This window comes from Phalacrocorax carbo, chromosome 4 (genome assembly GCF_963921805.1).
Source record: "Phalacrocorax carbo chromosome 4, bPhaCar2.1, whole genome shotgun sequence".
Classification (NCBI taxonomy): Eukaryota; Metazoa; Chordata; class Aves; order Suliformes; family Phalacrocoracidae; genus Phalacrocorax; species Phalacrocorax carbo.
The window spans coordinates 54018170-54044628 of record NC_087516.1 but is presented as its reverse complement, the minus strand read 5'-3'; the positions used below and the strand labels follow the sequence as shown (position 1 = coordinate 54044628).

General features: G+C 44.1%; 1 protein-coding gene across 2 annotated transcripts in view; it reads left to right on the top strand.

Moving 5' to 3' along the window:
• The first annotated feature begins 318 nt into the window (after positions 1-318).
• Positions 319-26459, top strand: part of UNC5C (unc-5 netrin receptor C) — a 275298-nt gene continuing 249157 nt past the window's right edge. The window contains exon 1 of one of the 2 annotated variants that reach the window (XM_064449976.1): positions 319-820. In XM_064449976.1, coding sequence (XP_064306046.1) covers positions 697-820 — 124 coding nt within the window. In that variant the 5' untranslated portion in view covers positions 319-696. The remainder of the gene's footprint in view (positions 821-26459) is intronic. The other variant, XM_064449975.1, reaches the window with a different exon arrangement.

The window sequence follows — 26459 nt, the reverse complement described above, 5'->3', positions numbered from 1 at the left end:
CGGACGGCCCTGCCCCTCCCCGGAGCCCCGCAGGTGTGTGGGGGTGTCAGGCCCTCAGGGACCCTGCGGGGACGAGAGATCCACGCGTGCAGCGGGGTCGGGACAGCGCAGCCCCGTCTCCCGGGGGCTTCTCCCGGCTGCACGGCCCGGGTGGGTGGGAGCGTGTGGTCGTGCGTGTGCATGCGTGCACGTGTGTGCACTAGCATCTGCGTGCGAGTCCGCCCGCGGGTGTGCGCGCAGGGGGCGCGGGCGGGGGAGGCGAAAGGGGGCCGGTTCTGCAGCGGGTGGCTCCCAGCCTCCCCCGCCCCCTTCCCTCTGGGTCCGCTCCTCGCTCCGGCTCGCATTTTATCGCAGGCGGCCGGCGCAGCCCCCTCTCCCCAGCCCCGGCCCCGGCCCCGGCCCCCGCCCACCCCCGGGGTGGAGGCAGCCGCGCCGAGCCGCCCGCGGGAAGCAGGCACCGCTCCGCCGGGCTCCGCGCCCCTCCGCGCCCCTCCGCGGGGCCATGCAGCGCCCCTGCCCCCCCGCTACCGGCCGTGCCCCTCGCCCCGCCGCCCCCCGCGCAGCCTGAGCGCCTCGCGGGGGCTCCGCGCCCCTCCGCGCCCCTCCGCGCCCGGCGGTGGGACGGGGCCGGCGGAGGCAGAGCCGGCACAGCGAAGCTCCGCGGCTCTGCGCGACTTCCCCCCCCCGGCCCCGGCCATGGGGAAGGGGCTGGAGGGGACGGCGGCCCGCTGCGGGCTGGGACTGGGATACCTGCTGCAGACCGTGGTGCTCCCCGCCCTGGCCGTCCTGGGGGCCAGCCGGCCCGGCTCCGCGGCGCAAGGTAAGGCGGGGGATGGATGGGTGGGTGGGTGAGTGGCTGAAGGGGCGCCGCGGGCTCAAAATGCGAATTTTTGCCGTGAATATTTTTTTTTTTCTGTGCGTATACACGCAAGCAGCGCATTCCCCCGCATGCACGGCCCCCGCCGGCGTCTGGGGGTCCGGTCGCCCCCGCCGGGTCGGGTTTGTGCTTGCTGAGCACGGCCGGGACAGGCGTTTCCCTGCGCTCCGTCCTCCGGCGGGGCACCGAGGCCGGAGCGGCGGCTGCGGGCTGAAGGACCCCCGGCAGCCCTGCGGGGCGGGGGAGCGGCGCGGCGCCGTGCGCCCGGGGGCCGGCAAGGCGCGGTGCGGAGCGGTGCGGTGCGGTGCGGAGCGTGGGAAGGGCAGGTGCGAGGCGGGCGCCCCTCCGCAGCCGCACAGCCCTGCCCCGGGGCTCTGCGGGCGGTGGTCACTCGTGAGCCCCCCGTCTCTCACCCACACCCTTCTTCTGCGTGCCTAAAACATGATACACCCGAAGGGAGTTACCGTGTTTCTGTGTTTTTGGAGTGTTGTTGGGGTTTGGGTTTTGTTTTTTTTGTTTTAGGTTTTTTTTTCCCTTTTTCCCCTCCCCTGTCGGGGGTTCTGAAGTACATCTAGATCTATTGCCCTGTAGCCCATGTATAAATTCCCCTTTCCAAGTGAAAATGTCTTGCTTTTCAACGCGTGTTTAGCGGTGTCTTGAGAGCATCACAAAGAGCCCTGGCTCAGTGTGTCACCCACCGGGCAGACAGCCACAGCAGGAGGCTTTTTCTCCTGCGAGCTGATGCCGGATAAACTTTCTCGGTGCTTTTCTTCTCTCTTCCCAGGAGTTAGACCTAAAGTGGAAATGGGTGGCTTTTGCTGGGAAATACTTTTCTACAACCTCCTCAACGCTGGAGAGAGAGAGAAAGAGAGAGAGAGAGAGAGAGGGTGCTGCTGCATGTGGGCAGGGCTGTGCATAGCAAGGATGTGCGGGTTCATTAAAGCACTTGGAAAACCTGGTTATATGGTTAACAAGAGAAAAGGAATTTTAGAAGCTGTTTTGATTGGGTTTGGGTTCTTTTTTTCCCCCCATATGCTACCAAGAAATAATAATATGCACCAAAGCTTTGATTTGGAGTTGTTAGCATAATGCCAGTAGAAGAATGCTTGGCTTTCCCCCCACCATCTCTGTGGAGAGGCACTTGAGACGGCTGCACAGACCTGGCCCCGTGCTCTCACCCAGCCGTTACAAAGTGCACTCCTCTGTGACAGGAGAGCGGTGCCGGCTGCTCTGACTCCCGGTGCCCCTGGCAGGCTTTTGGGAGCTGTAGGCTTGCTGCTGGTGGGCTGGATGCGCTGTACATCATGTCCGTAGACGTAACAGTGCTAATCCATTTCCTGCTGATACTTACTCCATCCTCAGAGTTACATTCCCTCGCCCATACAGGGCGTTTATCTTGCAGGAGTATCAGAAACCTTGTCGTGCAAAGGGGGTAGCAGAGAACGAGAGTGCAAAAATCCCTTATGCATCGTGTCACGTTTCTTCTGGGTCTTATGTACCATCGTTTCCTTTCGATGGACATGTTTGAGATAGGACAGGTTTGATGTGACGTATTTAAAGGTTTTAATAGTACCACGTGCCCATAAGACCTAGATGTCCGTGGGTATATATCGGTCTGTGAGATGGGGGAGTATTGAAGAGGAAAGATCCTCTCAGATGGTTGGACCTGGAGCAGAAAGGAGCCTGCCCGCTCTGCTGGCAGGACGCGGGTGATTCGCATGACAGATGGCCTGAGCGGGGAAGAGAGGACCCCCTGCGTTCGGCTGTTTCAGAGCGCTCATCTCGGTGCCACAGGGCATACCCCACGCTTTCAGATGGTTTCTCCTTTCCGCGTGCACCCTCCATAACACGGCGCTGCGGGACAGAAATGCCGTGAGTGGAGGGGAGCCAGGGTGAAGGGCGGCACACGTGTGGGACCTGTCACAGGACACAGGCGTGCTCACCTACCCAGAAAGGGACGGAGAGCTCTCCAGCAACGCTTCCCGTTGTGCAGTGTGTGATAAACTTTCACAACAGAGCGGAAAATCCAGGGAATGTGGTTGGGATATAGTTATTAATCTTGGACTTGTTTTTCCATGTGTGCTTTTAGTTTTATTTCCTGTTTGTTAGGACCAGGCACAGAGTTAGGGTGCAGACCTGGTTTTGGCATCTTTCCCAGAGCTGAGGGGTTTTCTGATTGGTGTTTGCCGTGGGGATCTTCATGTATGTGTGTGTGTGCATGGTGCTTCAGTGAGGCAATGAATCAACAGTTTAACTATGCCCTCTTCAGGAAGTTTTCTCATCATATAGCACCGGGCAAAGTTTTCCCTCCGTTTTATTGATATGTTTATAAAAATGCATGAACATTGAAATGATTCTTACCCAACTTCTTTTTCCAAAGTCCTCCTCCATTCAGTCTGTCTCCTTCAAAATGGAGGCACCCCTCTAGTCTTTTTGGTTGCATTCCTCTGAGAGCAATACAAGTGGGAAACTCCAAACTGGTCTTGGTCCTCTGATTTTTCAGCGGGTCTGGAGCCAGCTGACTTGGTTTTAATTGTGCAAAAGAAATTCAGTCTTCCTTTGTGGTACTTTGAAAAGGAGAAAAAACTTAAAGCGGTGTGTTCATACAGCAAACACAGTTACGGTTTAGAAAGAGGAGGAGGGCAAGGGAAAGAGGGTGAGTGCATTTTTTTAGTATTGCTGCTAGTATTATTTCTTGTTTGCTTTTCTTCTCCATTCCCCAACTATCTTTATCTTTTGAAGCAGGCTAAGGAGGCTGTGAGCATTGCCGGGGCTTCTGCTTTCATGCCTTCCTTTTCCATTGCCTCATGGAAAATAAATTTATTACCTGAGTAGTTGGTGGACCAATGCACTTTTTGTTTTATTAGCATTTCTTATCTTCTTATCTGAAGCTGTCTAAGTATTTTTCTGCTGTTATCAGGAGAGAACAGGAAGTGGCCACAATGATGGAGCCAGCCCTTAATTCTCCAAGTGGGGTGAACGGGGCCAGAGTGGTTATCAAGGCAGAATCAACTCAGATCTGGTGTTCGCTGCATTCATTGTACCTCTGCAATAAGCTACATCAGATTGGGAATTCAAACATCCCAAAGTGAGAGAAAGAGCAATGGCATTTCAGTGCCATCTCCTGTAAGAGCAGCTTCTCCTTTGGCTCTTCAGTCAGCAGAGTCTGGGTTACTGGATTTCAGCCCTGGTGCTTCCCGACTTCTCCTCCCCCTCCAATCTTTGGGTGTTAAAACTGTTTAAGGACTTATCCTGTGGCCCCATCTTTTTGGGGGGGTAGGTGGGTTGAGAGGGAGGGCCAGGCTGTCTGTCTGTAGTCACAAGCATGGTTCAGACAGCTTTATGGCTTAATAATGATGGCATAAGAGATGGAGAGAAAAACTAAAGGGACTGCTTATTAATGAGTTGTTGTTTCAGTTGTCCCTTTACAACAAAAAGTACCTTTTTTTTATGCTTGACCCCTCAAACCTAATTAAATCAAAGTGATAATTTAAAAAGAAAACTGTAAAAGAGCCACGTGTGCAGATATTTGACTTGCCCCAGCATAGTCTGTATTAGCAACAGCAGCAGTTTGAAAATGCTTGGTGTGGAAAAAGTGAAATATAACGTGAGTGTACGAACCTTTTGGGAATGCACTTCTTAATTAAGTACCTAAATGCATCTTGTTGAAAAACAGGCGGGGGGGGGGGGGGGGAAGAACTTAATTATCTTGATGTATCAGTGGACTGCTTGTATTTGATCATGTGGATGTAGTAGTATTTGTATTAGTAAAGCGAGGGCCAAGTAGTATTTCGCTGTGGATAAACCTACTTGGAACATATATTTGTTTTAAAACAATGTGCTCTGGCAGATTTTGGTGACGCTGACAAGTTTGGGCTGGATGTGGTAGCCCATACTGGCCCTGAGTAGTGTTTTAGTACTGCAGTAGGCTTTGCTGAAAGAAAAGCAGCCACTGGGTTTCCTTTGCTGGCTGAGGTGCAATTTAAGCAGGATTAAAATGAAGTGGATGGATCTGTCCGTGGAGGAGGGATTCCTCACCGGGTGGGCTTCTCTTCCTCCGGCTCTAGTCTCTAGCAGCTGGTTGCAACAGTTATGGGGGAAAAAAGTGTGTACATCAAATACAGCCCCCTTCTGATGGCTTCTCAGCATTACTGTCAGTGTCATTTATTCCTCTGTACAATAAGAATGCCTAAGTGTATCTGAACACTTCCATAATTGCTGTGCATATTTACACTTAATCATCTTACGTGGATCATTGAGCATACAACTTTTTTTTTCTTTTTTTTCCCTTTGGTAATGGTCTCAAACCCCAATTATTCACTATATTTTGGGACTAGCTTTGTGTGTAACATCCAAAGTCAGAAACAGGAAACAGCATTAACCATATTAAAAAGATTTTCCTAATTTAATTTTCCAAATACAGTACGTCTGAAAACAGGAATACAACTCTGTGCCAAGGCCAGGCAAATCAGTTCCATAGCTGGCCTGCTCAGCAAGAGAGAAGAAAATGTGGATTGTATTTATTAGACATTTTCAAGTAAATATCTTGATTTTTATGCAAGTTGAAGAGTGTTGTTTTGAGGCGCAGTCTTCTAGTTCAGCTGAATAGGATGCAAAGCAACATCATTTCCCATGCAAGGCGAGAGGAGCCCAGGCTGACTAGGACAACAACTGAGTATTTCTGTACAGTGTATGGCCAGAGTTTTGTGTACATGTAGAATACTAAGGAGAGCTGTACTTTGAAAAGTGAAGCTACATTTATTTCATGCTACCAGCTAAGTAATCTTGCTTGGAGTAACCCATTTTATAGTGTATAGCTATATTTCTTGCTTCCTGGTGTCTTTCTGGATTTTTAAATCATTGGACTTCCGAGCAATCAGTTCTGTTTACTTTTTCTGGAAAAAGGCGCGGAAGTTGCTTTTGCTGCTTATCAGAAAAATGTTTTAATTGCTGTTGTGAAGGGGAATTCCTAGGTAAATTTGCATTGCTCGAAGTAGCGAACAGTTTGCTGCGATTTAGTCAGAGAAGTCGACTCAACGTGTTTCTCAAATGTTCAGATCGTTGGTTTGGTTTGCCATTGAAAACACATCACTGGAGGCTATCTTTGAAATAAAAGTTAATTTAATCGTGGCTGCTCTGCCTGTGCAATACGTTTCACATAACTATCTAAATGTCACAGTAGGGAAAAATGGCATTCCCTTTCCCGTTCCCTCTTTGCTCCCTTTCGAGTGGGGAGAGGGCTGTGCTAGTTTATGAAGTGCACATCTTGTTAGCCACCCAGTGGAGGTATTCAAGTTTAGCAGGCAGCGATCTTGGCATCGGTGCCAATAAAGCAGTAATTACATCGCCTGTCATTTTCATTAGCCATCTTTGTTTTCACGTTCGACTTGGAGGTATAAAACAGCGCAAGCTTTTAAAGCGTAAATCGAGGATTAAAAGCAAGGAGTAAGAGATGAGCAGCAGTTTTCCAGTTGGCTACAACCTCCATCAACACAGTGGCAGAATAATGTTGTGCAGAGGCACAGTTCAGTGCTAACTGCTTCCAAGGACTGAAGGGATGGTGGTGTTTTAAGTGATTTATAGCGTGTGCTCGGTAGAGTCCGGTCTGGGGAGCAGGCGCCCCTGGAGCTTTCCATCATAACATTATCCAAGAGGCAATCTGAAGGAAATGGTATTAAGTCTTCTGGGAGGCAAACTGTATCCAAAGAAAGACTTAGTTTGAGTCATTTGTAAGCAAGCATTTGAAATCATGCTAAAAGGGAAATGGTTGTAAAGAAGCTTATGTCAAACAAATAGGAACAACAAAATTCCCCTTAATTTTGCATGTACTTTGCTTCCCTATGTTTAATTTAATGGGGTCACCCGCAGATACTCTGACCCCAAACTCCAGCGGTGTGATGGGGAGAGGATTTATTTAGTATTGCCACTGTTTTTGTGATAGGTCTGCTTAAACATTTTGCAGAGCGTCGGTTGTGGTTTTTGTATTTAGATTTGTCTTTCTCAGGTAAGGATGTAGCATAAAACTGACTGTAAGCTGCGGACGTGCACGCTAGCCAGAGAATGTAAAAGAAAGCCCCAAACTGTAGATGCTTTCCAGTCGCTTTCCTCGAGGCTGGCCCTGCTCGTACAAACAACACACACAAGTAAGGCGCAGCAGGCGCAGCTGCCAGAGGTTTTCCCAGCTTCCAGTAACCTCAGAGATGCTTGTATACAGCTTTCCCTAGGTAGTCATCATTAGATCAGCTTCCTGTTTGCTTTTATAACTCCATCCCAAATCACACGTACGTTAAGCAGGAAACATGAGATTTCCTCCTAATTCATCAATCTGGGTTTTAGGGAGTCCCTTTATAGGCTGGCACATTATTATCTAAAAGTTTGGACTTTAAGCTTAATGTAAAAATAGTTTCACTTAAAAATGTCCTTTTTATTGAGACTGATGTAAAAAAAAAAAGTCCTTTTTGTTTATTTGCTGGTGGGAGGTTGGAAAAAACCAAGAAACCTTAATAAAAAACCAGAAAGGATTAAGTTATTTTAGTGAAAAGGTCAATAAAGCTTCAAATATTTATCTCACTGGCCAAACAGTTTTTATTTCCACTTACATTTTTCCATATATTTCAACCAGCCTAGTGAAAAACCTCATGGATAAAGTTGACTTACAGTCCTGGTTAAGGTGCTTTACAACACTTTCTAGGTCTCACTCTCTCACTCTCTCTCCTTTTTTTTTTTCCTAATCACTCTGATTTTACTGTAATGCAGATTGAGATAGAGACCCAGATTCTCTCAGTGGTGCCAGACATGCCCTTAATGCTGCCAGGGAAGGGCAGGCAACACTGATTTTAGGTGAGTACCTTTGCTATTCCCCAAGCACAAGCAGCGCTGCTCCACCTTGCATGACTGTGCAATAATCCCATCAAGGCAGGGACATCCCCTGTGTTAGTGTGTGATGCTGCAGTACATCAGTGCCTCCCCAAATTCTCACTTCCCTTTGTTATGAGGGCTACACAGGCAGGACAGGAAGAGGCAGCCAAGAAGCTGTGCATGCTCATCTCAGCTGGTGATACCTCCCATGGGGGGACATGTGCAGATGTGTCTTCAGGATAGCTCGGCTACGTGTTTGCATTGCCAGAGACAATGGGAGGTTCTCATTTGTCACATTGTGTTAGCTGTTTAATCTTTAATCCATCTCGCTGGATTGGGGGGACAGCTCTATTTATCTCTATTTGATGGAGAGATACAAGGGGAATTGCCTAAGGGTGCAAAGCAAATGTGTAGGGAAGCCAAAATGTGAACTCAAGGCTTCTAAGTACCCGAGACTGTTTGGTGCTCCAGTCTGTCCTCCTCCTTGTCTGACAATCCCAAAAATAGATGCTATGGGGCAATACTACATTGAAGGCTCTCAGGTGCTTTCCCAGTGTCGAATGTGTTGGGTCTTGCTAATGGCTTCTTTATATCTGCTGGTATCTAGAAAAACATAGAAAAGATGAAGGGCAAACCCATATGCTGTTACTCAGAAACAGGGGTGCTTCCTGGACGCTCTGAGTTTTCGGTGGCAGGCGGTTTGGGAGGACATAATTTGCCCACTGAAATTCATGGTTTTATCCCGAATTTGGAGGGAGAAAGAGCGGATGCAGCGGATGACTGCAGCACTGTTGTAAATGGAATAAGGATTGCTGCCTTGGGTTGTTTTGTTTCATTTGGGTTTAATCTGCAGTCCAGGACTATCTTATTCAACCGTACTTCATTCATCTGAATGAACAACTTGTGCTCCAAAGGACCCTGTTGCCTGATGAGTCATAAAAGTTATGGGGTCGCCTAGGCAATTAAATCAGTATCTTTTTTTTCTCTTGTTAAGGTAACATTATCAACAGTAATGCTAAGGAGCTCAGATAGGTTTTATTGGCCTAGCAACAACTGAGCATTTTCTTGTTAGGTAGCTCCTGCCAATCCCCTTTTTAGTTATTTTCAAGTAGTAAAGTAGCTTTATTTCTTAGTCTCATATTGAGTGAGAGGTTGAAATGTTAAGCTCTGTGGATTAATGGTGTATCCTTTGAGAAAAAGGAAAGCTTGCGTTTTTCTTGCTCCCCAGAGCGCTGGATGCGATTGTTTGAGAAATCTTGGATTTCATCAGCTAGATACAAGGAGACGTGCAAGTAAGCCCTGAATGATCTGTCAAAAAGAGGTTGACTCTATCGCAGTCGTTTTGGAAACTTGTTTGAACTGATAGTTGTTCCCCAGGCATTTCTTTGCTCGAATTTAATGCATTTCACGTCAGGCTGTGAAAAGTGATCACCACAGGATTATTAGTAATTCAAAGCTTCTTGGAGAGCTATCTTCCAACCATAAATTTGCTAAAATAGGCCTGGAACATGAATTGCTGCAGTCTTATGACATGGTGTATTTATTGTTTAAATACATCACTTGTCTTATCCAGTCCCAACATATGTGTTTATACTGGAAAGTTTACATAGTAAGCGAAAACAATAATGTGGTCTCACTGAATGAGGTTAATTGCAGTTCACTCATTCTGGAATCGAGCAGTAAGAAGTGGGACAGAATAGCAAGTGAGGCTAATTCTGTTCTCATGTGCGTTGGATTTACCTACACTGACTGTAGCGCAGGTAATTACCAGGAGTAGCTCGGAGTACAGGCATGCGCACTGCCTGTACTCCGAATTAATTTTTTCTTTCATTAATATACCAACTAGTTTTGCCAGTTGTTCAGAGTTAGCACGGATGTGTTCTTCTCACCCTTCCCTACAACATCAACAGCTTCCTCTGCCTGCCTGGTTACTGTCCAGCTCTACAGATACAAACGATGAGTGGCCGTGACTAGCGGTGAACACCTGGGGCTAACAGGGTAACGGTGAGGTTTCCAGGCTGAATTTTCAGGTTGGCTGCAGTCAGATGAGACTGCAGAGAAACCTCTGCTGCGCAAGTCTTTATTTTAGGATTAGGACAAAACTCAGTGGTGCTTTCAGCTAGGAGGAGATAAAGCTTCCCCTGTCAAACTCAGTCACTTCAGATCTGAAAATCAGAGTTGATTATGGAAACGAGAAGTCTGACTAGTTAAGGGATGGGGCTGTAATTAGATGGCGGTGAATGCGCCCTTGTACCAGTGCTGTTCACTGAAAATCTCACTGAATTGGCTCATGAACTACTAGTGTTCCTTGCTCTAAGCTTTTGGCCCCGAAGCTGCACTAGTTTTTGGCAAGTCCTCATCCCCATTACAAATTCCTTTCATGCAGACGTTGCAAACGTAGCTTTAGGGACTTCCTTTCTGCTTCCTCACCAGTTTCTGAAGGTGAGGGTAACTTTTTCAGTTTCTCGCTCAAATAAAATGCAGTGATGTTCTTATGCAGCAGATCTCTGCTGGCGAGAACGTGAGTGCTGGTTTTCCTTCTCTTCCTCCTGTAAAATAGCTGTGCTGTAGCAAATGGGGAGTTCCCAATTTCTTAGTTCCAAAGTAACTAGACAGTTTGTAGCTAGAAAGTTCAGTATTAGGACATGCCAGTTTACTGTCAGTTTCCTTCTGTTTTTTTTTTTTTAAATCCCTAGTACTTATACCAAGGATAGACTTACACTATACAAGGCCAGGTTATGACTACCAACAGATATAGCTCCATTAATTTCAAAGCCAGCACACAGCAGAAGCTGTATTAAAAATGTGTCGACACAGTGCAGTGAGGCTTTAGAATGGACAGACCTTATTCTCACCTTTTTTGCTTTTAAGCTCAATAATTTGAATAATTTTCTGGCTTTCCATTTCCCTTACGTGTAGTGACGTGGCTCTTTGCCATAGAGAGATTAATACAGTACCTCACTAGAAAGTGTGTTGGTGAGATTCTTCCAGGTAGATGTTTTTTCTCTCGGGTTTTGTCACGTTATTTCATATAAGAACACTGACAGCCAAATGTCACCAACTGTAGGCAGATATCCACATAAATATCTGTTACATACAAATGTGTGGCAATTTTCTGCCTCAGCAATCAGTGGGTTTTTTTAACTAAAGACCTCTACTGCTAAAAGCATGGGCTTTGAAGGCTTGAGTTAGAAATGCCACCTGGTAGCTGGTAACAAACACGGTTATTATCCTGGTTTAGGCAGTAGAATGAGAAGTGCCATGTATCTTTCACAAGCACTGGAAGAGGCAAAATTGTTCAGCTCCTGCTAGCTTTTGTCCTTTGCTTGTCCTGCACTGTTTCTGTATAGATATTTTTTTCTTCTGCTAAGTGTTATATATTAGTTCTGTTTGGTAAACACAGCTATTAGATAAAACCTTCCAAGTTTCGGGGAAAAAAAAAAAGTCCTCATTTACTTACTTGCTTTGTAAACATTTCTATCATTTTGAAGTCTCAAGAGGAAAGTCTTAAATTTGCATTTATAAGAAATATTTGCAAAGAAAACTGAATTAAAGTGACGAAGTGACATTGTGTGGACTATTTGTCTACTACGTTTTACTGATGAGCTTATTTTATAAGTACTTTGTTTCACTGCGAAGGTTTTCTTTTAGGGAAATCAATTGATGGCAGTACTTCGATCAAATTTTGCTTTCTGTCCGATTAGTTTCACTGGTTTGCTTGGGATTTACTCACCGGAACAAGCCAAGGAAAATTCAGTCTTTTGCCTTTAAAGTTTTATATCCGCTAGTACCAATGCAGAACACATATTTCGCTTGTGGAGGCCGGGCTGAGGTTAAGTTGGTTTTAAAGATAACAGTAGATTCCAGCGTCCTTGCATTTGTTTTGTATTTGGTGACAGTCACTAAATCAGAGGAAGGAATGTTCAAACAACACACTTGAGGAAAAGTGATTTTTGTAAAAAGGGCCCATTCCTGCTAATAGCCAGTAACTGCACATAACCCCACTGACATTAAAAGTCCATTAGCTAAGCCCAGTTTAAACAGCAGCTGATGCTATGTCAGCTCAATGTGTGTTGGAATTTTTCATGTAATGCAGCAATAGCACTTCTGTAATTTTTCTAAAACTATGTACATTAAGGAAAGCATCTGATAGTAGTAAGATGAAGAGTTCACATTAAAGTAGGGAGAACTGTAATCAAACCAAAGTTACCATCTGGTTGCATTAACAAGAAGCAAAAATGATTACGAGAAAAGCAGGGAGTGTCAGGTTTCTGAATTAAAGTTAGATTAGCAAATCTAGTGTACAGGCTTCTGTAACACAGGATAACCACAGAGCTTCTTATCTGCTTGGGTCTTTATCATTAAATACACTATGACCCTTTTCAATAAAAGTTTCTACTGAAGTCAGTAAAGTGCTTCATCATGTGGAGCACTGGGTTGCCTTGGGGAAAAAAAGATGATTTGCTGGCTATTTAGGAAATATGTCTCATTACTGCAGTGTGAAAGCATTTAAACCTGTCCAGATAGGGTTTGTATGCCTATGGTCTTAAATTCTAATTAACCATTAGCACAGCAAATAGCATCTACCCATCTGTATCAAAAAGAGGGTTGAGAAGTATGGTGGAAAAATGGTGCATGCTTGGTGAAGAGAAGCGCGACAGGTGATGAACTTGTTATTCATCTTCAAAAGCAACCAGCAGGCTGAGGTCCGAGTACTGCAGTCTTGGGACCCACTGCAGCACGGTTTAGCACCCGGTTTGGCAACTGGTCTAATTCTGAAAAGTCACTTTGAAGTCTGCTTTGAAAATAGATCTTGTGTTATAAAGCCATTGTGGAAACAGGCGGAGGGTCGCTTTGTAAGTTAATGCAAGAGCTGGAAACAGAGAGGTAATTAGTCACTTACTGACGTGCTCCCAAGTACAGTGAAGTGTTACTGTAACCTCCTCTGCCTTCTCTTTGCTATTATCCATCCATTAGTGAAACCTTGTACAAGTACTGACAGGCGTACAGCTTAAATACCCACTGCAAAAACCCTCCAAACGCATCTGGAGGGCTGACTTAAATTCTTAACAAACTGTTAGTAGTGCAAAACTCTTGAATGTGTCATGAGGCTGCACTTGAATTATTTTGTCTTCCCAAGCTGAAGGAGTTGATATCAGTAGCATGCCCAGAGCAGATCATGTGTCTGCGAACCACAGGGTTTAAGGAGAATAATTCAATTGCATTTTTTTCCCCCCTCTGGAATATAACATGTAAACATATTACTGAAATAAAGCCTGGTTTTAATTACAAGCAGTAACTTTTTCATGTTGACAGATTTTCACATGGAAAGCTTTACTGAAAATGAGAGAAGACCTTTTTGCCATCATTAGTTCTTGCTGCTTAGTGCTTTTATCAAGTACAGTAAAATACTGTTTGTAATTAATTCCAGGCTTATATGGACATGTTTAATATAATTGCCAAACAAAATCCTGTTTACTAACATATTGCTTGTGAAACCAGTCTGAATAATCTGGTCTCTAGCACACATAAATCAAGCAGTAATAATAGCTGTAAATATTTCACAATATACTGGGAGTGCTTTGATTTTAATACTGAACCCACTTTTGGGTTTTAAGGATAAAACATGGGTCAGAAGTGAATTTTCCCATATGTTCCTTCTTAATCTCTTGCACTACTTTGCCTGAAAGTTATTTAAAAAAATCATTATTGTATTTGATTATAAAAAAGCAAATACATACACGTTCATGAGCTGGGAGAATTATATAATTGAATTATGCTGGAGCTAACAAAATCACGCCGTTCACATTGGCACAGGACAATTGCTGTAATACAGCCATGAATATTTTTCATTGGAAAAGGCATTGCAGTGCCAATACTTTTTGTCTTTCTCAAAATTTTACTATTTTTATCTCTCTAGATGTCTGTATATTCTGTACTAAGCCTGAAGCACATTGCATAAAACTCTTAGAAGCAGCTGGTTGTGTAGCTAATTTGGCTGTGAAACCAAAGGTAACCAGAAGTCAGGCTTGTAGTGGAGTGCTGGGGGACCTACGAGACTGGGCCCTCTTTTTCTGGGAAGGCTTTGAGCCTGTATTTAAAAAGAAGGAGGAAAGGGAGGCCCATAATCTGCCTACTGTGGAATATTTGAGGTGTAGCACGAGGCTACTAAACCATCTTTGTGAGTTAGGACTGTGCATGTAGCTTGTCCAGTTCCACGTAAGGCCTTGAAATTTTAGGAAAAGATTTATAATTATCCCTCAAGTCATTTTCCCCTGCCCCAAAAAAAGACCTTGAAAAACACTGGTGTAAAACAAAACATTTTGCAATTTTTGTTTACTTTTGAATGTTCTTTAACCTCTAAAATAAAATAAGAAATAAAGTAACCAAAGTACTATTTTGAAAGACAAATTTGAAAAATGTTCCCTTCGGGGATATTTTTTTAACCCCTGTTCTGCAGTTGGATTCCCTCACTGAAGTTGGTATAAATTTTCAAATGTTTCAGCCATTGCGCTCTCCGAAGAAATTATCAGTCTCCAAAACTGTGCCAGGCTCCTTCATGAATGCTGTCTCCTTTGAGCCATGAGCCTCTCAAACCTAGGACTCCAGCCCCCAAAATAAAAGGCCCAAGTAAACAATTTTCAGGTGGGCGATGACGTTGGGAAATGTTGCAGGAGTTATTTTTTTTTTCCCCTGCCTCCTCGAGGGGATGAACAAAGCCTGTGGGTGTGTTCAGCTCCCTGAGATGTGTGTCCGTGCAAAGGCAGCCCCTGGGCACAGGACAGATAGGACAAATGGAAACTGCAGGGTGTCTTGGCTGCTCCCCTGTGCGCTGGGGAGTGGGGGTCTGCAGGGGTGGCCCCTGTGAGGAGAAGGAGGAGGCGATCATCCAGGTGCTGGAGCTAAGATCTTCCTGCAGCCCCTGGAGAGCCTAGGCTGGAGCAGGTTTATCCAGGGGGACTGCAGCCCATGGGAAGGACCCACGCTGGAGCAGGTGGAAAAGCAGTTTAAGAGGTCTAGCAGATTTTCTTTTTTTTTGGTAGGACGCAGATGAAGATCTGTGGCAAAACTGCAACACTGAGTTGCCATTAATATTTTCTGGGGTTAGTTAAGGACAATAAATGATTGCATGCAGTCATTTATGCAAGCAGAACCCTGTTTGGGATGTTCTGATTGTGTCAGCTCTCAGTGATATGTCTGACTTTAACATGATTTTCCCAAGGTTTCTGCTGTTACGCTATCTAGGATATCTAGCCATTTTGGAATTTGATGGGCTCATACCAATGCATTTCTGACTCTCAAGTTATGAAAAGGGTTCTTATTTGACTAAGATATGTAAGGACTTTCTAGTGTATTTGCTTCTTTTTCTTCTCTATGTACATCTAAAGAAAGATAGTCTGACTGTTCTTGTCAAAGTTCCTTGTTTTGAGCCATGGACTGTAGCACTTCCATGGAAGTAAGTTAGTGGGGAATTGTATTTGCCACATGGTCTGTAAGATCAAAGTTACTCTTAAAATGGTATTACTTTTTGCCAACCACTGAAGTTTAGTTTCTTTGAGTAAAGTAACTCTTAGCCACCGTGCAAGGTAAAAACTATTGTATTGCTTGTTTTCTGAAATGGCATCTGAAAAATAAATAGAAATACTGGCCTATTTATTATCACTTGTGCATGTTAGAAAAAAAACGTATCAGGCAAGGCTTGGCTAAAGGCAGTCCTTAAAAAAAAAAAAAAAAATCATATTCTTTAATGATCAGTTTTCATCTAACTTAGCCTTGCTTTTAGATGGTCAATATTTTAAGATACATCAATATATCTTGATCAGTATAGTAACACATGGTGTCATCATCTTGTGATCAGTATCAAGTGTAGCTATCAACACCCCATGGGCACCTAGGAGTACATAGGTACTATTTGCAAAGGTGTTACTATAAAATATGCAGCAGGTGGTTGTCACTAGAGAGATCACAGGGGTTCCTGAATGCAGTACTTTTGGAGAGCTGAAGTCCCAATTCTTGGTTTTCTGTAGTATGAGAACTTGCATTGAAGTGTGAGTCATTGCTTGAGAACATTGCAGTGCATGAACGATATTAAATTGCTTTGTTATGTGTATGTGCAGGCTGCATCCAGACGCAGTCATTGGGAAGTTATTAGTATATATAATTACCTAACCACAAGGAATTTCTGGACTGGAATAGCTTATGTAAGCCTACGTGTTTCCTTCCCACAAACCTAGCTTAAAGGTTCATGCAAGCCTTTTGCCAAGGAAATATGTTACTGACCGAGAAATATTATTCGGGAGAATGCACATACATGCGAGGGTAAAGAGCTCACCTGATAGTAGCCCTCGCTTCAAAATTCAGTTCTTCTCACTTGTGCTCTGGGTTGTTTATCAAATGCTGGGTTGTTTGCTATTAGGTGATGTAACCTTTAGATTTCAGCTGCCACCATTAGATAATCTTCGGCATGAGCCTTCCTACAGAAGGCAAAATTATTAACGAGAATTTTTGCAACATGAAGTTTTCATGACTTGAGGGCCGCCAGGTATGACTTGCGTGTATAAAAACCAAGTAGTTGTAGCAGTGTAGGTCTGGAATTTGAGGTGGCCAAAGGTGTTTTGATTAGCGAGAAATGGATACCAGCTGGCTTATTTATGCATATAAATATATATAACTGTATTTAGCTGCACAGGTAAATTGTGTATGCCACTTAGCCCCATCTGTTCCTAATAAATTTCAGCCCACGGGCTCTAGGATTTGAAACTTCCGATTATGCTTGGATAGGTGAACTTTCTAAGTGGACGAGCTGACCTTCACAAAATGCGTTTGCAGCTGAGCCTCTCATTTTGTGTAAAACAACACGGCGTCCCCGAGTTCAGGGAGTGCCTCGGTCCTGCACCAGCTGAGGGTTGTTAACGGTTACCATTTCTGTAAGACTGTATTCATGGTGGAGAGATTTCTATCTCATCTGTTTGGACAGAAAAAATTTCCATGACTCTAAGAGCGCTTTTAAAAGAACAGAAAGAAAGGAGCAGACCTTGCAGAGTACATCAGAGAGCGACCTGGTGTTAACAAAGAGAATCTTTGCCACTAAAATGAGGAGGAAAATGTTTGTATCTTTACAAGATCTTGCCCCATGTAAGAGAGCTTACAGAAAAGATAGGCATCTAGAATGGCAATTATTGGGTAAAATGCTGTTTTATGACTACAAGTTGTTTGGGGCTTTTTATTTTTTAAAACGAAAATTTTCTGTGGAAGTTTTTGCAGTCACCCACCACCCCACCGATGCAAAGACTTAGTAATTAAAATGAAAAGGCTGTATGTTCGCATTGGCCCCGCTCTCTGCGGTTGTTTGTTCTGAGAACATCACCCTGCTTCTGAGCAAAACTTGAGATGAACTTTTCTCAGCAGGTCTCTGTACTATCGAGGCTGTCTTTCTACCGATGGCAATGACTGGTCACTTTTGATCGTCTTAGAGGATATTTGCAAAAGCAAAAATAAAACTCAGTTTTCCTCATTGTCTTCTCTCAAAGTAGGCAATGGACTATTAAAACAAACAAAAAATGACCTGTTAGGATTAGCAGTTTCAAATATTAATTAGCAGTGGAAAAAATGCATTTCTTTGGAGAAATCAGAGTTTTGAATACACTACAGTATTTATTTCCCTGGGTGGTAAGACAAATACTGCACTGTATAAAGAAGTTAAAGCATCCTCTTTTCCCCAAAATACATGTTTATAAACACAAGGTATAGACTAAACATTCTTTTCTCTTGCATGAAGACTTGGGATGGGAACAAACATGTCTGTGGGATTTGGGGCTGGAGAAAGGCGGTGTTTTGATTCTCTGGCTAAATAAAAAATATGTTTTGGGGAGCAGAGTAGTATGTATTTACTAGCCACTTGAAAACCACAAAACAGACACAATGCACGCAGGCGGTCCGTTTAAAGGTTACAGAAACATGTTATGCCTGCTGCTACTTGAGGCAAGAAAGGGAAGATGGTGATAAAGGAACTGCTCCATTTTGTTAGGACACCGGCACGCACGAAGCAGACGGGCCCTGCCTGATGACCGCGAGGGGCCATGCAGTCATCTCACACCGGTAGTTGTTTGCAGTCGAGTGGACTGAATGTGGCCCTGATATAAAACAGGGGAAGTGGTTAGGAGACAGGCTGGGAATTACCAGAAGCAGGTGCCCATAAATAAAATGCCAGAGAAATGTTTGAAGAGGCAAATGCTGCTTTGGGAAGGAACTCAGGATCCTGGGTTCAGGCTGGAAGACCTGATATGAGCTGAGGCAAGCAGGGAGGAAGAACAACTTGAAAACAACAAAAAAAAGTCACATGAATTTAAGTTTTGGTTTGTTTGTTGTTGTTGTGTTTTTTTTTTTTAATGAATGTGCCATTATCTATATGAACTATCTAAGATATTGTGGCTGTGAGGCATATTAAATAACAGGTACTTTAAAAACAAGACAAATAATATTGCCACCAGGTTATCTCTTAATGTTGTGGATCTCTTGGTTTGATTTGGTTTTTTTTTTTATGCAAGGCTGTTCCTTATCCACATCAGAAGTCTTGCAGAAGTGGGAGGAGAGCACTTCAAACAATTTTCTGAATTGGTCCATCTAGCTGCTAAAAAAGATATCAGAGCATCTTTATTATCTTTGAATATCTTGTGAGGAAACTGTAAAACCAAAGGCAACATAAAATGGGATTCCACCGGCTGAGTGAAGAATTTGGAGCTAAACAGATTTGAAGTCTCAGTGAAAAGGCCATGGATCAGGCCCTTGTTTTTGAGTGCTAACGCTGCTGCCAGGGCAGAGCCATTTGTTGTCAGTGACCCTCCTGTTGGGATGCAGAGGTAGGTGTCATTTTGATGTGCTTGCTGGGTATGCTAAGCTGTAAACTACGTAGAGGGAACCAGCAAAGTCAATTTAAGCATCGTGGGGTTCCATACCTGTGGAAAAATATCAAAGGAAAATTGAAGCGCAAGGCGTAAAGGCATGGTTCTGTAGAAATCCTTTCTCTTGTGAGCAGTCCTATTAACCTTTGAAGTGTGATGACACTTCTGCAAGGATCTGTGTTTCAGTGTGTGAGTAATGCCATGCCTCTAATATGCAGCTTTTCAAGGTTGTGGCCTAAAATGAGTAGTCCCAGCAAAGGTTCCCAATAGGATCAGGAACAGTCCCTTAGGAAGGAGTTCAGAGCAGGAACATAACTCCTCTGAAGAATCCTTAATCTAAACTCCCCATTGCAGGAGCTCTCATCAGAGGAGTCTTGATGATGTCTATTGATTACATTTTTTTTTGTATCTTAAAGAATAAATCGAAAGATCATTTTTTATATCGGTGTGCAAGGAGTTTTATTGATTCTCTTTTATGAGGCATTAATGAAATCTATAGAAGCCTAACGAGATTGTATAGTTAAACTTGGCAAGATTGCCTACTCTTTTTACATGTGCAGAAAAGGGAAAATACAATGTTCCATTTTGGCAGTTTAAATTATGTGGGAGTGAGTGAATTTCATGGAATCAAATACCTCTTAGCACAGAAAGAGAGCATGATGTATCTATACTAACCCATTAACTCCAAAATGTGCTTAGCAGAGATTTTTTTTTTGAATACTTTGTTTTCCTGCCTAATGGTACCACATATTTATCACTATGAAAATAAGCAGGGAAGTCAGTCACTCATTACGCATGCCAGAAATGCCTTCCACAGTCACAATGGTGGTATGTCAAGGCTCTATCCCACTTTAAAAGAACAGGCATGATTTATTCTGGAAATAGACCAAAATGGACCAATCTGTCTCAAAAATATGAAGCTGGGATCAATTTTGCGAAGTTAAAATAAACAATAGTCACACTTGGCCCAGTATGTTAAGCTAACAGAGGAAGAAATGTAAAGAGCTGAGGGTATCTATGGATTTGGGTTGGTAGATCATGAAACGTGATACACTGGATTAAAAAATTATCCACTAACTTAAAAACTATTAATAATAAAATTTGGGAAGGATTTTCAGTGTATTATTGCACTCCACATTATTTTCTTAAACATATTTTCTTTTTATACCGCTTAAATTAATGAAGATCGTCTTGGCTATGAAGTACAAAGCTAATGCCCCCTGAGAAAGGATGCTTTTGCATAGTGAAAGCTCAGACCACGCTCATCAGAAGAACCGAAGCCTCTGGGTGAATGTTGTGCATTTTTATTTGCAGTAGGAAAAACATATCGGAGAGAGGCAAGTATAATTATCCCCCTTTTCAGATGGAAACCAGAGGAGTGGGAGGCAGCACTGGGGAGTGAGCAGACACAGGAATTCCCCTCTGGTGGGCTCACAGAAAACATGGAAATAATTTGTGGTATGAAGATGGCTGGTGTTCCTTGTTTCCATCAAAAGGCCATGGAGAATGTAGGAAGCGGGTGCTGGGTTTTTACACCACAGTCTGATTTGTGACCAGCCTAGCTGCTGCTGGCCCACCTCGGCTTTGCCGCTCATCCTCGTCGGGTGGTCAGCAAGCTGCTGGCCCAGATAAAATTAGGAGTGGGGCTCCTAATCCTGAGTTTTGGCTCCACAGACCTGCAGTGAGAACAGCGGCTGGCTGCAAAAGCCCAGCTGGAGAAGCCCTGTCCCGCAGAGCTGTTGGTCCTGCTTTGCCGGTGCCTCTGAGGACCAGCCTGCCCTGGCTTGCTCCAGCCTCCTCGCCTAGGTGCGCGAGTTTGTGTGACTCTAATGACACCCCTCCCGTGGCTTTTCTGTTGCTCATAAGAGCTTACTTTTCTCCCCACTGGGTGGACAGTCTTCCCAGAGCATTTCTGAGGCTGTTTGAGCAGTGAGGGTGGGGGGATGCAGCTGTGCCACTGCCTCCGTGCCTTTTGGGGGCCGTGCTCGGCAGGTGGCTGTGCTGGGTTTCACACGAAGGAGCCACAGTGCAATGCTGCATGCTCCAAATCTGCACAGCTGGGAGTCCCTCAGGGTCTTGGTGCAGTTTCTCAAGAGAAGTGCCCTCACTCTGCCCCTGTGTTGGGCACCAGCTGTATTTGAAGAGGGTGGAATGGGCTGGAGATGCTGGTCTGGAGTTAGCAGAGGAGCATCTAGTGGGTCAAGGCTTTGCCTGTGCCTAGAGGGTGAATGGCTTTGCTTCCCATTCTGGAGCTTCAGTCTCCTTCGGTGTGCTACAGAATCAGGCTGTAAAGAGGTACATCCCAACACACAGAAGCAGTCTTGAGCTTGGCTCTTGCACTTTTATTAGCTGTTGTAAAACTGGGGGCTAGATGTTGCTGTGTTTCTCAGCTTATGAAACAGGTACAAGTCAATTCCCCTCTTTGTATTTTTTAAAGTCATATTATGTGTTCCATTACTGGTTTGGATTTTGAGTAATGACCGTTCAGGTTGTGGTGTTATGAAGTTATGTCTGTGCTAGAGGACAGAGATCTGAAGTACTTATTTCCTCCTTTGGAAGAGGCATCTGGAAATTCCATTGCTTGGGTCTCCCTGGGTGGGAGCACCCCCAGAAACCAGCTGGAGTAACCTTCTGAGATACTGTAAGAAAACTGCAGGATTACCTGAGCAATATGCCTAAAATGCATTGCAGGATGTCAGTGAATCAAAGAGGGACAGGAAGGCATGATATATATATATACAAAACACAAAAAATAAGTGTTTCCTTGTTTTCCTTTTGAACATTTTGGTTAAACGTTCTTGTAGTTTTCAGTTGTCAATACATCAGTAGATTTATATATCTGCAAATTAAAAACATTTTGATGGCTGGTTATATTTAGTTTCTACTTCAGCTAAGCTACTGAATTCTTTTATTCATTGATCAAACACTGAATTCTTTTACGTATTCATCAAACAAGCATTTAGGGTTAAAGGTTACCAAGAAGTATTTGGACCCTGACATTCTAGTAATAATATAAGGGGTAAGCACAATTGTATCCACTATCTCCAGCTACGTTTCCAGGTAGTGCATTTCCAAGAAGGCAAAAAGACTATTTGGTGGATGTAAAGCTGAAGAGAGATAGTTGGGATTAATCAATCCTTTGCAAACATAGTATGTGCTCCAGAAATAGCTACTTTTTCTTCCTGGGAGTGTGCTTGAGACAGAGCATGCAGTAAGCAATGGCTTTGGTGGCCAGGGTGGGGGGTAGGAGAGAGGGTGCTGAGTTGTCTAAAATTGCTCCTGCACAATCCAGCTGACAATAGAAATGGGTGCAAACAAATCTGGTTTAGCTGTCAGTACCTCGCAGCATCAGGCAAAGGTAGCAGCACGTAGCAGCCAGAGGAGGCATCTGGCTGCTGAGGAGCGACGGCCACATGTGCAGTGCTGGTGACTCAGCTTTCTTTGTCCCTGAACTGTGCACGTCAGCCTCTGTGTGCTTGCAGGTGAGTACACCTGCCAGTGCTGATGATGTGTCTATCAGTAAAATAAAACCTGTTACGAGGCCTTTGCCACGGATGTTGCTGCCTAGCCCTCTGCCTGGCTTCTGCAGATTGCCAAGGTGACTGATTTATGATGTGGAAAGGGGGTAACATAATTCAGAGGGGAAGAAAAATTAGCTACTCACCTAGGGGTACTCCTCTTAAATCAGTGTCTGGGGCTTCTCCAGCAGGCATTTTGTGGTGGAGTTGGGCAAAATCATTAACCATTTCCGAAAGCCTTGGCCAGGCTCTCTGGATGGGCTGCACCTTACCCCTGGCTCCACTGGGTCCTCCCACCCAGCCCTTCCCGTCAGTCTGGGAATCTGTTAACATTCAGACACTTTCACCTGTATTTTGTCATTTATTGCTTTATGGAAGTTAAGAAGTGGTGACCTGTGTTACAAGGCTATCTGTTTTTATCTCTCCTTTGGTACTGAGGGCTTCTCTGGACAAGGTGGACTAGGGACTTCTCCAGGCTGAATGAGGTTTCTGCCTGCTGTTGAATTTGAGACTTTGTTACTGTTACTACTTTGTTTTACACCATTGGGTCCAAATGGGTGTTTGAATCCCAGAAATGGTGATTTCCTGCACAAAAGTACCACTGGGGTACAGTGGGAGTGGTACCAAATAGCTTTAAGAGCCAAACCACATTCTCCACAAGTTCCGAAGCAGGGGTTAGAGCCTGGGTGGGTAAGTCCTAAGCACTTGCGCTCATTTGACTGGTGTCAGAAGGAAAATGGACTCCCCACAACTACAGCCAAGAAGGCAGTGCATTTTGCACAAGTGGCCAAACCCCACTTGCTTTTTGGAAGTGCAGAACAAGAGTCCAAGCTTCATCCAAATTATTATTAGCTACAAAATGGGACTCTGTTGCAGTAGTCTTCAAAGTATCCCTGGCTTTCTGGCTGTGATTAACCCTCCACACGTTTTGCTCTAAAGCATCCCTGCCCATGAACCCCAGCATCCCCCCCTTCCTCTCCTTTCCTCTCCGTGGCATTTTGCAGGCTTCATGTAACAACCTGTGTGTTACGGGCAGCCTCCAGGCTGCCCGGATGAGCAAATCCTGTGTGTAGGAACTGCCCCAGGTACTGGTGACTGGCACTGCTGCAGCAGGTCGTGCTCTGTGCCTTCGCTGTAAGCTGCGTGACGTTCCCGTGGGAGGCCGGCTGAGCCCTGCAGCTTCTACAGAAGGTTACGCAGAACAAAACTCCCTGGTCTGCAGCAAAGGCAGCGCTCTCTGGGTGTGGTGCACAGCTTTGCTGTTCAGACACGAGGGTTAGTTCTTGCTGGCGCTGTAAAGTGAATTATGGTCTTGTGATTTGCACTGCAGGGATAGGCTGTGCTAGTCGCTTCTGAAACTGACAGCTGGAGAAACAGGACTTGCTTCTGGCCAAGGTACAGTTGGGGTTTTTGGCACACAGCATATTTTTGCTGCTTGTGTGCAAACAACCAGGCAGGGGTTTCCCACTGAAGTTCGTCCTCTGGTCTTCTCTAAACACACAGTTCAAAAATAACTGAAGCAAAGTTTCTCAAAACAACTTGTATGTCCTTTTTTTTTTTTTTTTCTTCTCCCCTGGTTACTACTTTGGTCTTGGTTTTACCTGGCATAGGAAGATTTGTGTCCCGTTTTATTTTTATTTCCCCCGCCTTTCTTCTAAATCAGGAAGCTATATAACCTACGGATGTTAGATTATTCCTCCCAAATGCTGTAGTAAGTACTGCACAAAATGAGAGGAGAAGAATGATAGCGTTGCACTTGCCTTGGGCTGTTCACCATCTGGCTGCCCTTCAAGTAGCCTGACTAGGACTTCTACGCAGAGCGGCCCTCTTATTCTGTCCCTGTGCAAAACATTGTTAGGGTTAAAATGGTCAGGACTGCGTTTTACTTGTCTGTTACATTCAAGGGCAGATTATTGATGAATTTAAACTGCTGACAAAAATAGGGGGAAATGGATTTGCAGTTTTTTATATTGTCCTAAGGACATTCCATTCTCTTTGGTGTAATATTGTGTATAAGTCACTCTTCACCCATTTAAAATTACCACTTATGTCTTGCTCAAAACATTCTAGTAGGAATTCAGTGTCGGTGAGATTTTGTGGAGGTCCTTTGCATAGGTATGAATTAAATTCAGATATGTCATTCATTTCCACAGGGTAGGAAAAAAACTTTAAGATTTTGTTCTATTCTTAAATGTATTTTATTATATAGTTTACCGCTCTAAATCTTGCTTTGATATTGGGAGTATTACACATACTTCTATTGTCTTAAAAGGCTGTTTTCAAATCTGTCTGTCTAGCACATAATAAATCTGCTTCAGTCAATTACTATATGGTGCAGTACTTTATACTGCAAATAAATCTGCTTCACTTAATGTATACATGGTAGAACAAATGCTTGAAAACTGGAATCATGTATCTAATACAGCTGCCCACTTTTGGTGACACGGAGATACTGTGCTTTCCATAACACTCTGTCTTTCTGTGGAGTATTTTGAAGTGTTAGATTAGTCAGCCAATTGCGTATCAATAACATATTGAAACTCAAGTATAGGGACAGCAACAGCTTTCTGGAGTGAAAACTGAGTGGTGCTTTCTAGCTTTTCTCGTGCTGCAAAGCCATGTCTGAGTGGAAAAATGGTGGGTTTATGTTCTTTGGAATGTATTAGCACCATTTAAATGGGCATTATGAGAAGTTAAGAAAAAAGGTAGGTGTGCTTTGGAGAACTGTGGACTGAAGTTTCACAGGTACATGCCGTGACACAGACACACGATGCAGTGAACAGCAATGGTTTCTCATTGCTGTCCATTGGATATGAGGTGCATGAAGTGCCATTTTCCCATTGATCCTTATTTACAAGGGTTACACCAGGGGGCTAATGACACGTGTGTCTTGCAGTCCCAGAACTCTGATTCTTTCTTCAGCCTACAAAAGTACTGCATCTTGATAGATAAGGGCAACAATATTTAAAAGTATTCCTAACAAGTGCAGCTGTGTTGTTTGAAGGGAAGGTATGGAAAAGATGGACCAGAAGTGTCCAGGTATCTGTTGTGGTGAACAACGGACCATATCTGGTACTGATTTGCAGTGTGAAATACTAAAAGATGCCTTCAGACAACCTGAGTCTCTGAAACGTGCTCCAGAACGTGTGGAAAGGATGGTCAAACACTGGAACAGGCTTCCTAGGGAGGTGGTCGATGCCCCAAGCCTGTCAGTGTTTAAGAGGCATTTGGGCAATGCCCTTAACAACATGCTTTAACTTTTGGTTAGCCCTGAAGTGTTCAGGCAGTTAGACCAGATGATCGTTGTAGGTCCCTTCCAACTAAACAATTCTATTCTAGTCTAACCTTTCCTGTTTGGGGGGGGGAGCTTTTGGGAGAATGAGGAGAGAAGCATCCGTTCCCAGTTATATACCAGCAAGTTTGGCTGCCCTAATCTCTTGCAGCCGTTATGTTTCCATATGTACTTTAATGAATCCAGTCCTCAACAGTTCTTGGCATCAATCCCAACACAAGGAGAAAAAAATGCTACTTTTTAGAAGTTTAGGAAACTCTTTGTGTGTGCGTGCTGATGCTCAAGGCTTCATTGGCAAGTCTGGGTCAGTGAAGGGTGTGATGGAAGCTGGACTTGGGAGGCAGAACTCTCCAGTTATTTTGAGTCTCCCAGCCAAAAGAGTTCTGCTGTTGGCTTGCTCTCTGACTACAGAAATACGTGCAGGCAACACTGGGGTGTTGAGTAAACGATTTTAAACGTAAACTTGACCAATGAAAACATGTAATTGAGAACTGGCATTTTTCCTTCTTTTTTTTTAAAAGACATGCCGCTAGGATTTGCTCTCTGCTTTGTGTTTGAATAACATCCATTGTAGCTGTCTGTTCTCACTATTCCCTGAGCATAAAACAAATGAAAGCAGAAATATGTTAAAGCCTGGTAAATTTGCTCTAGCATAGCCTCAGCCTTTCCTTCCAACTTCCATGACTACATGAAACAATTCTCAAAAATTAATCTCTGCCTCATTCCCCAGTCCCTTCCTCCATCCACTTCTTCCAAATATTCTGGAATTTCTGGAATTAAATTTCAATCTGTCTGAAGTTTCTAAAGCCTTCATTTAATTTGCATGCTTTTCATTGTCATATTTTGTTTCTGCACATCATTTTGAAGGACAGTCCTGACAGAGCAGCAGGCTTGCCCCTGGCGGTGGTCTTGCAAGAGAGGAGACCAGCCTGGCTCCCAAAAAGGCCCGCCCCCAGGAACTTTTATTTTTTTAAAGTTTCTGGCTGAATTCTGCAGACTATTTTCAGAAGCTG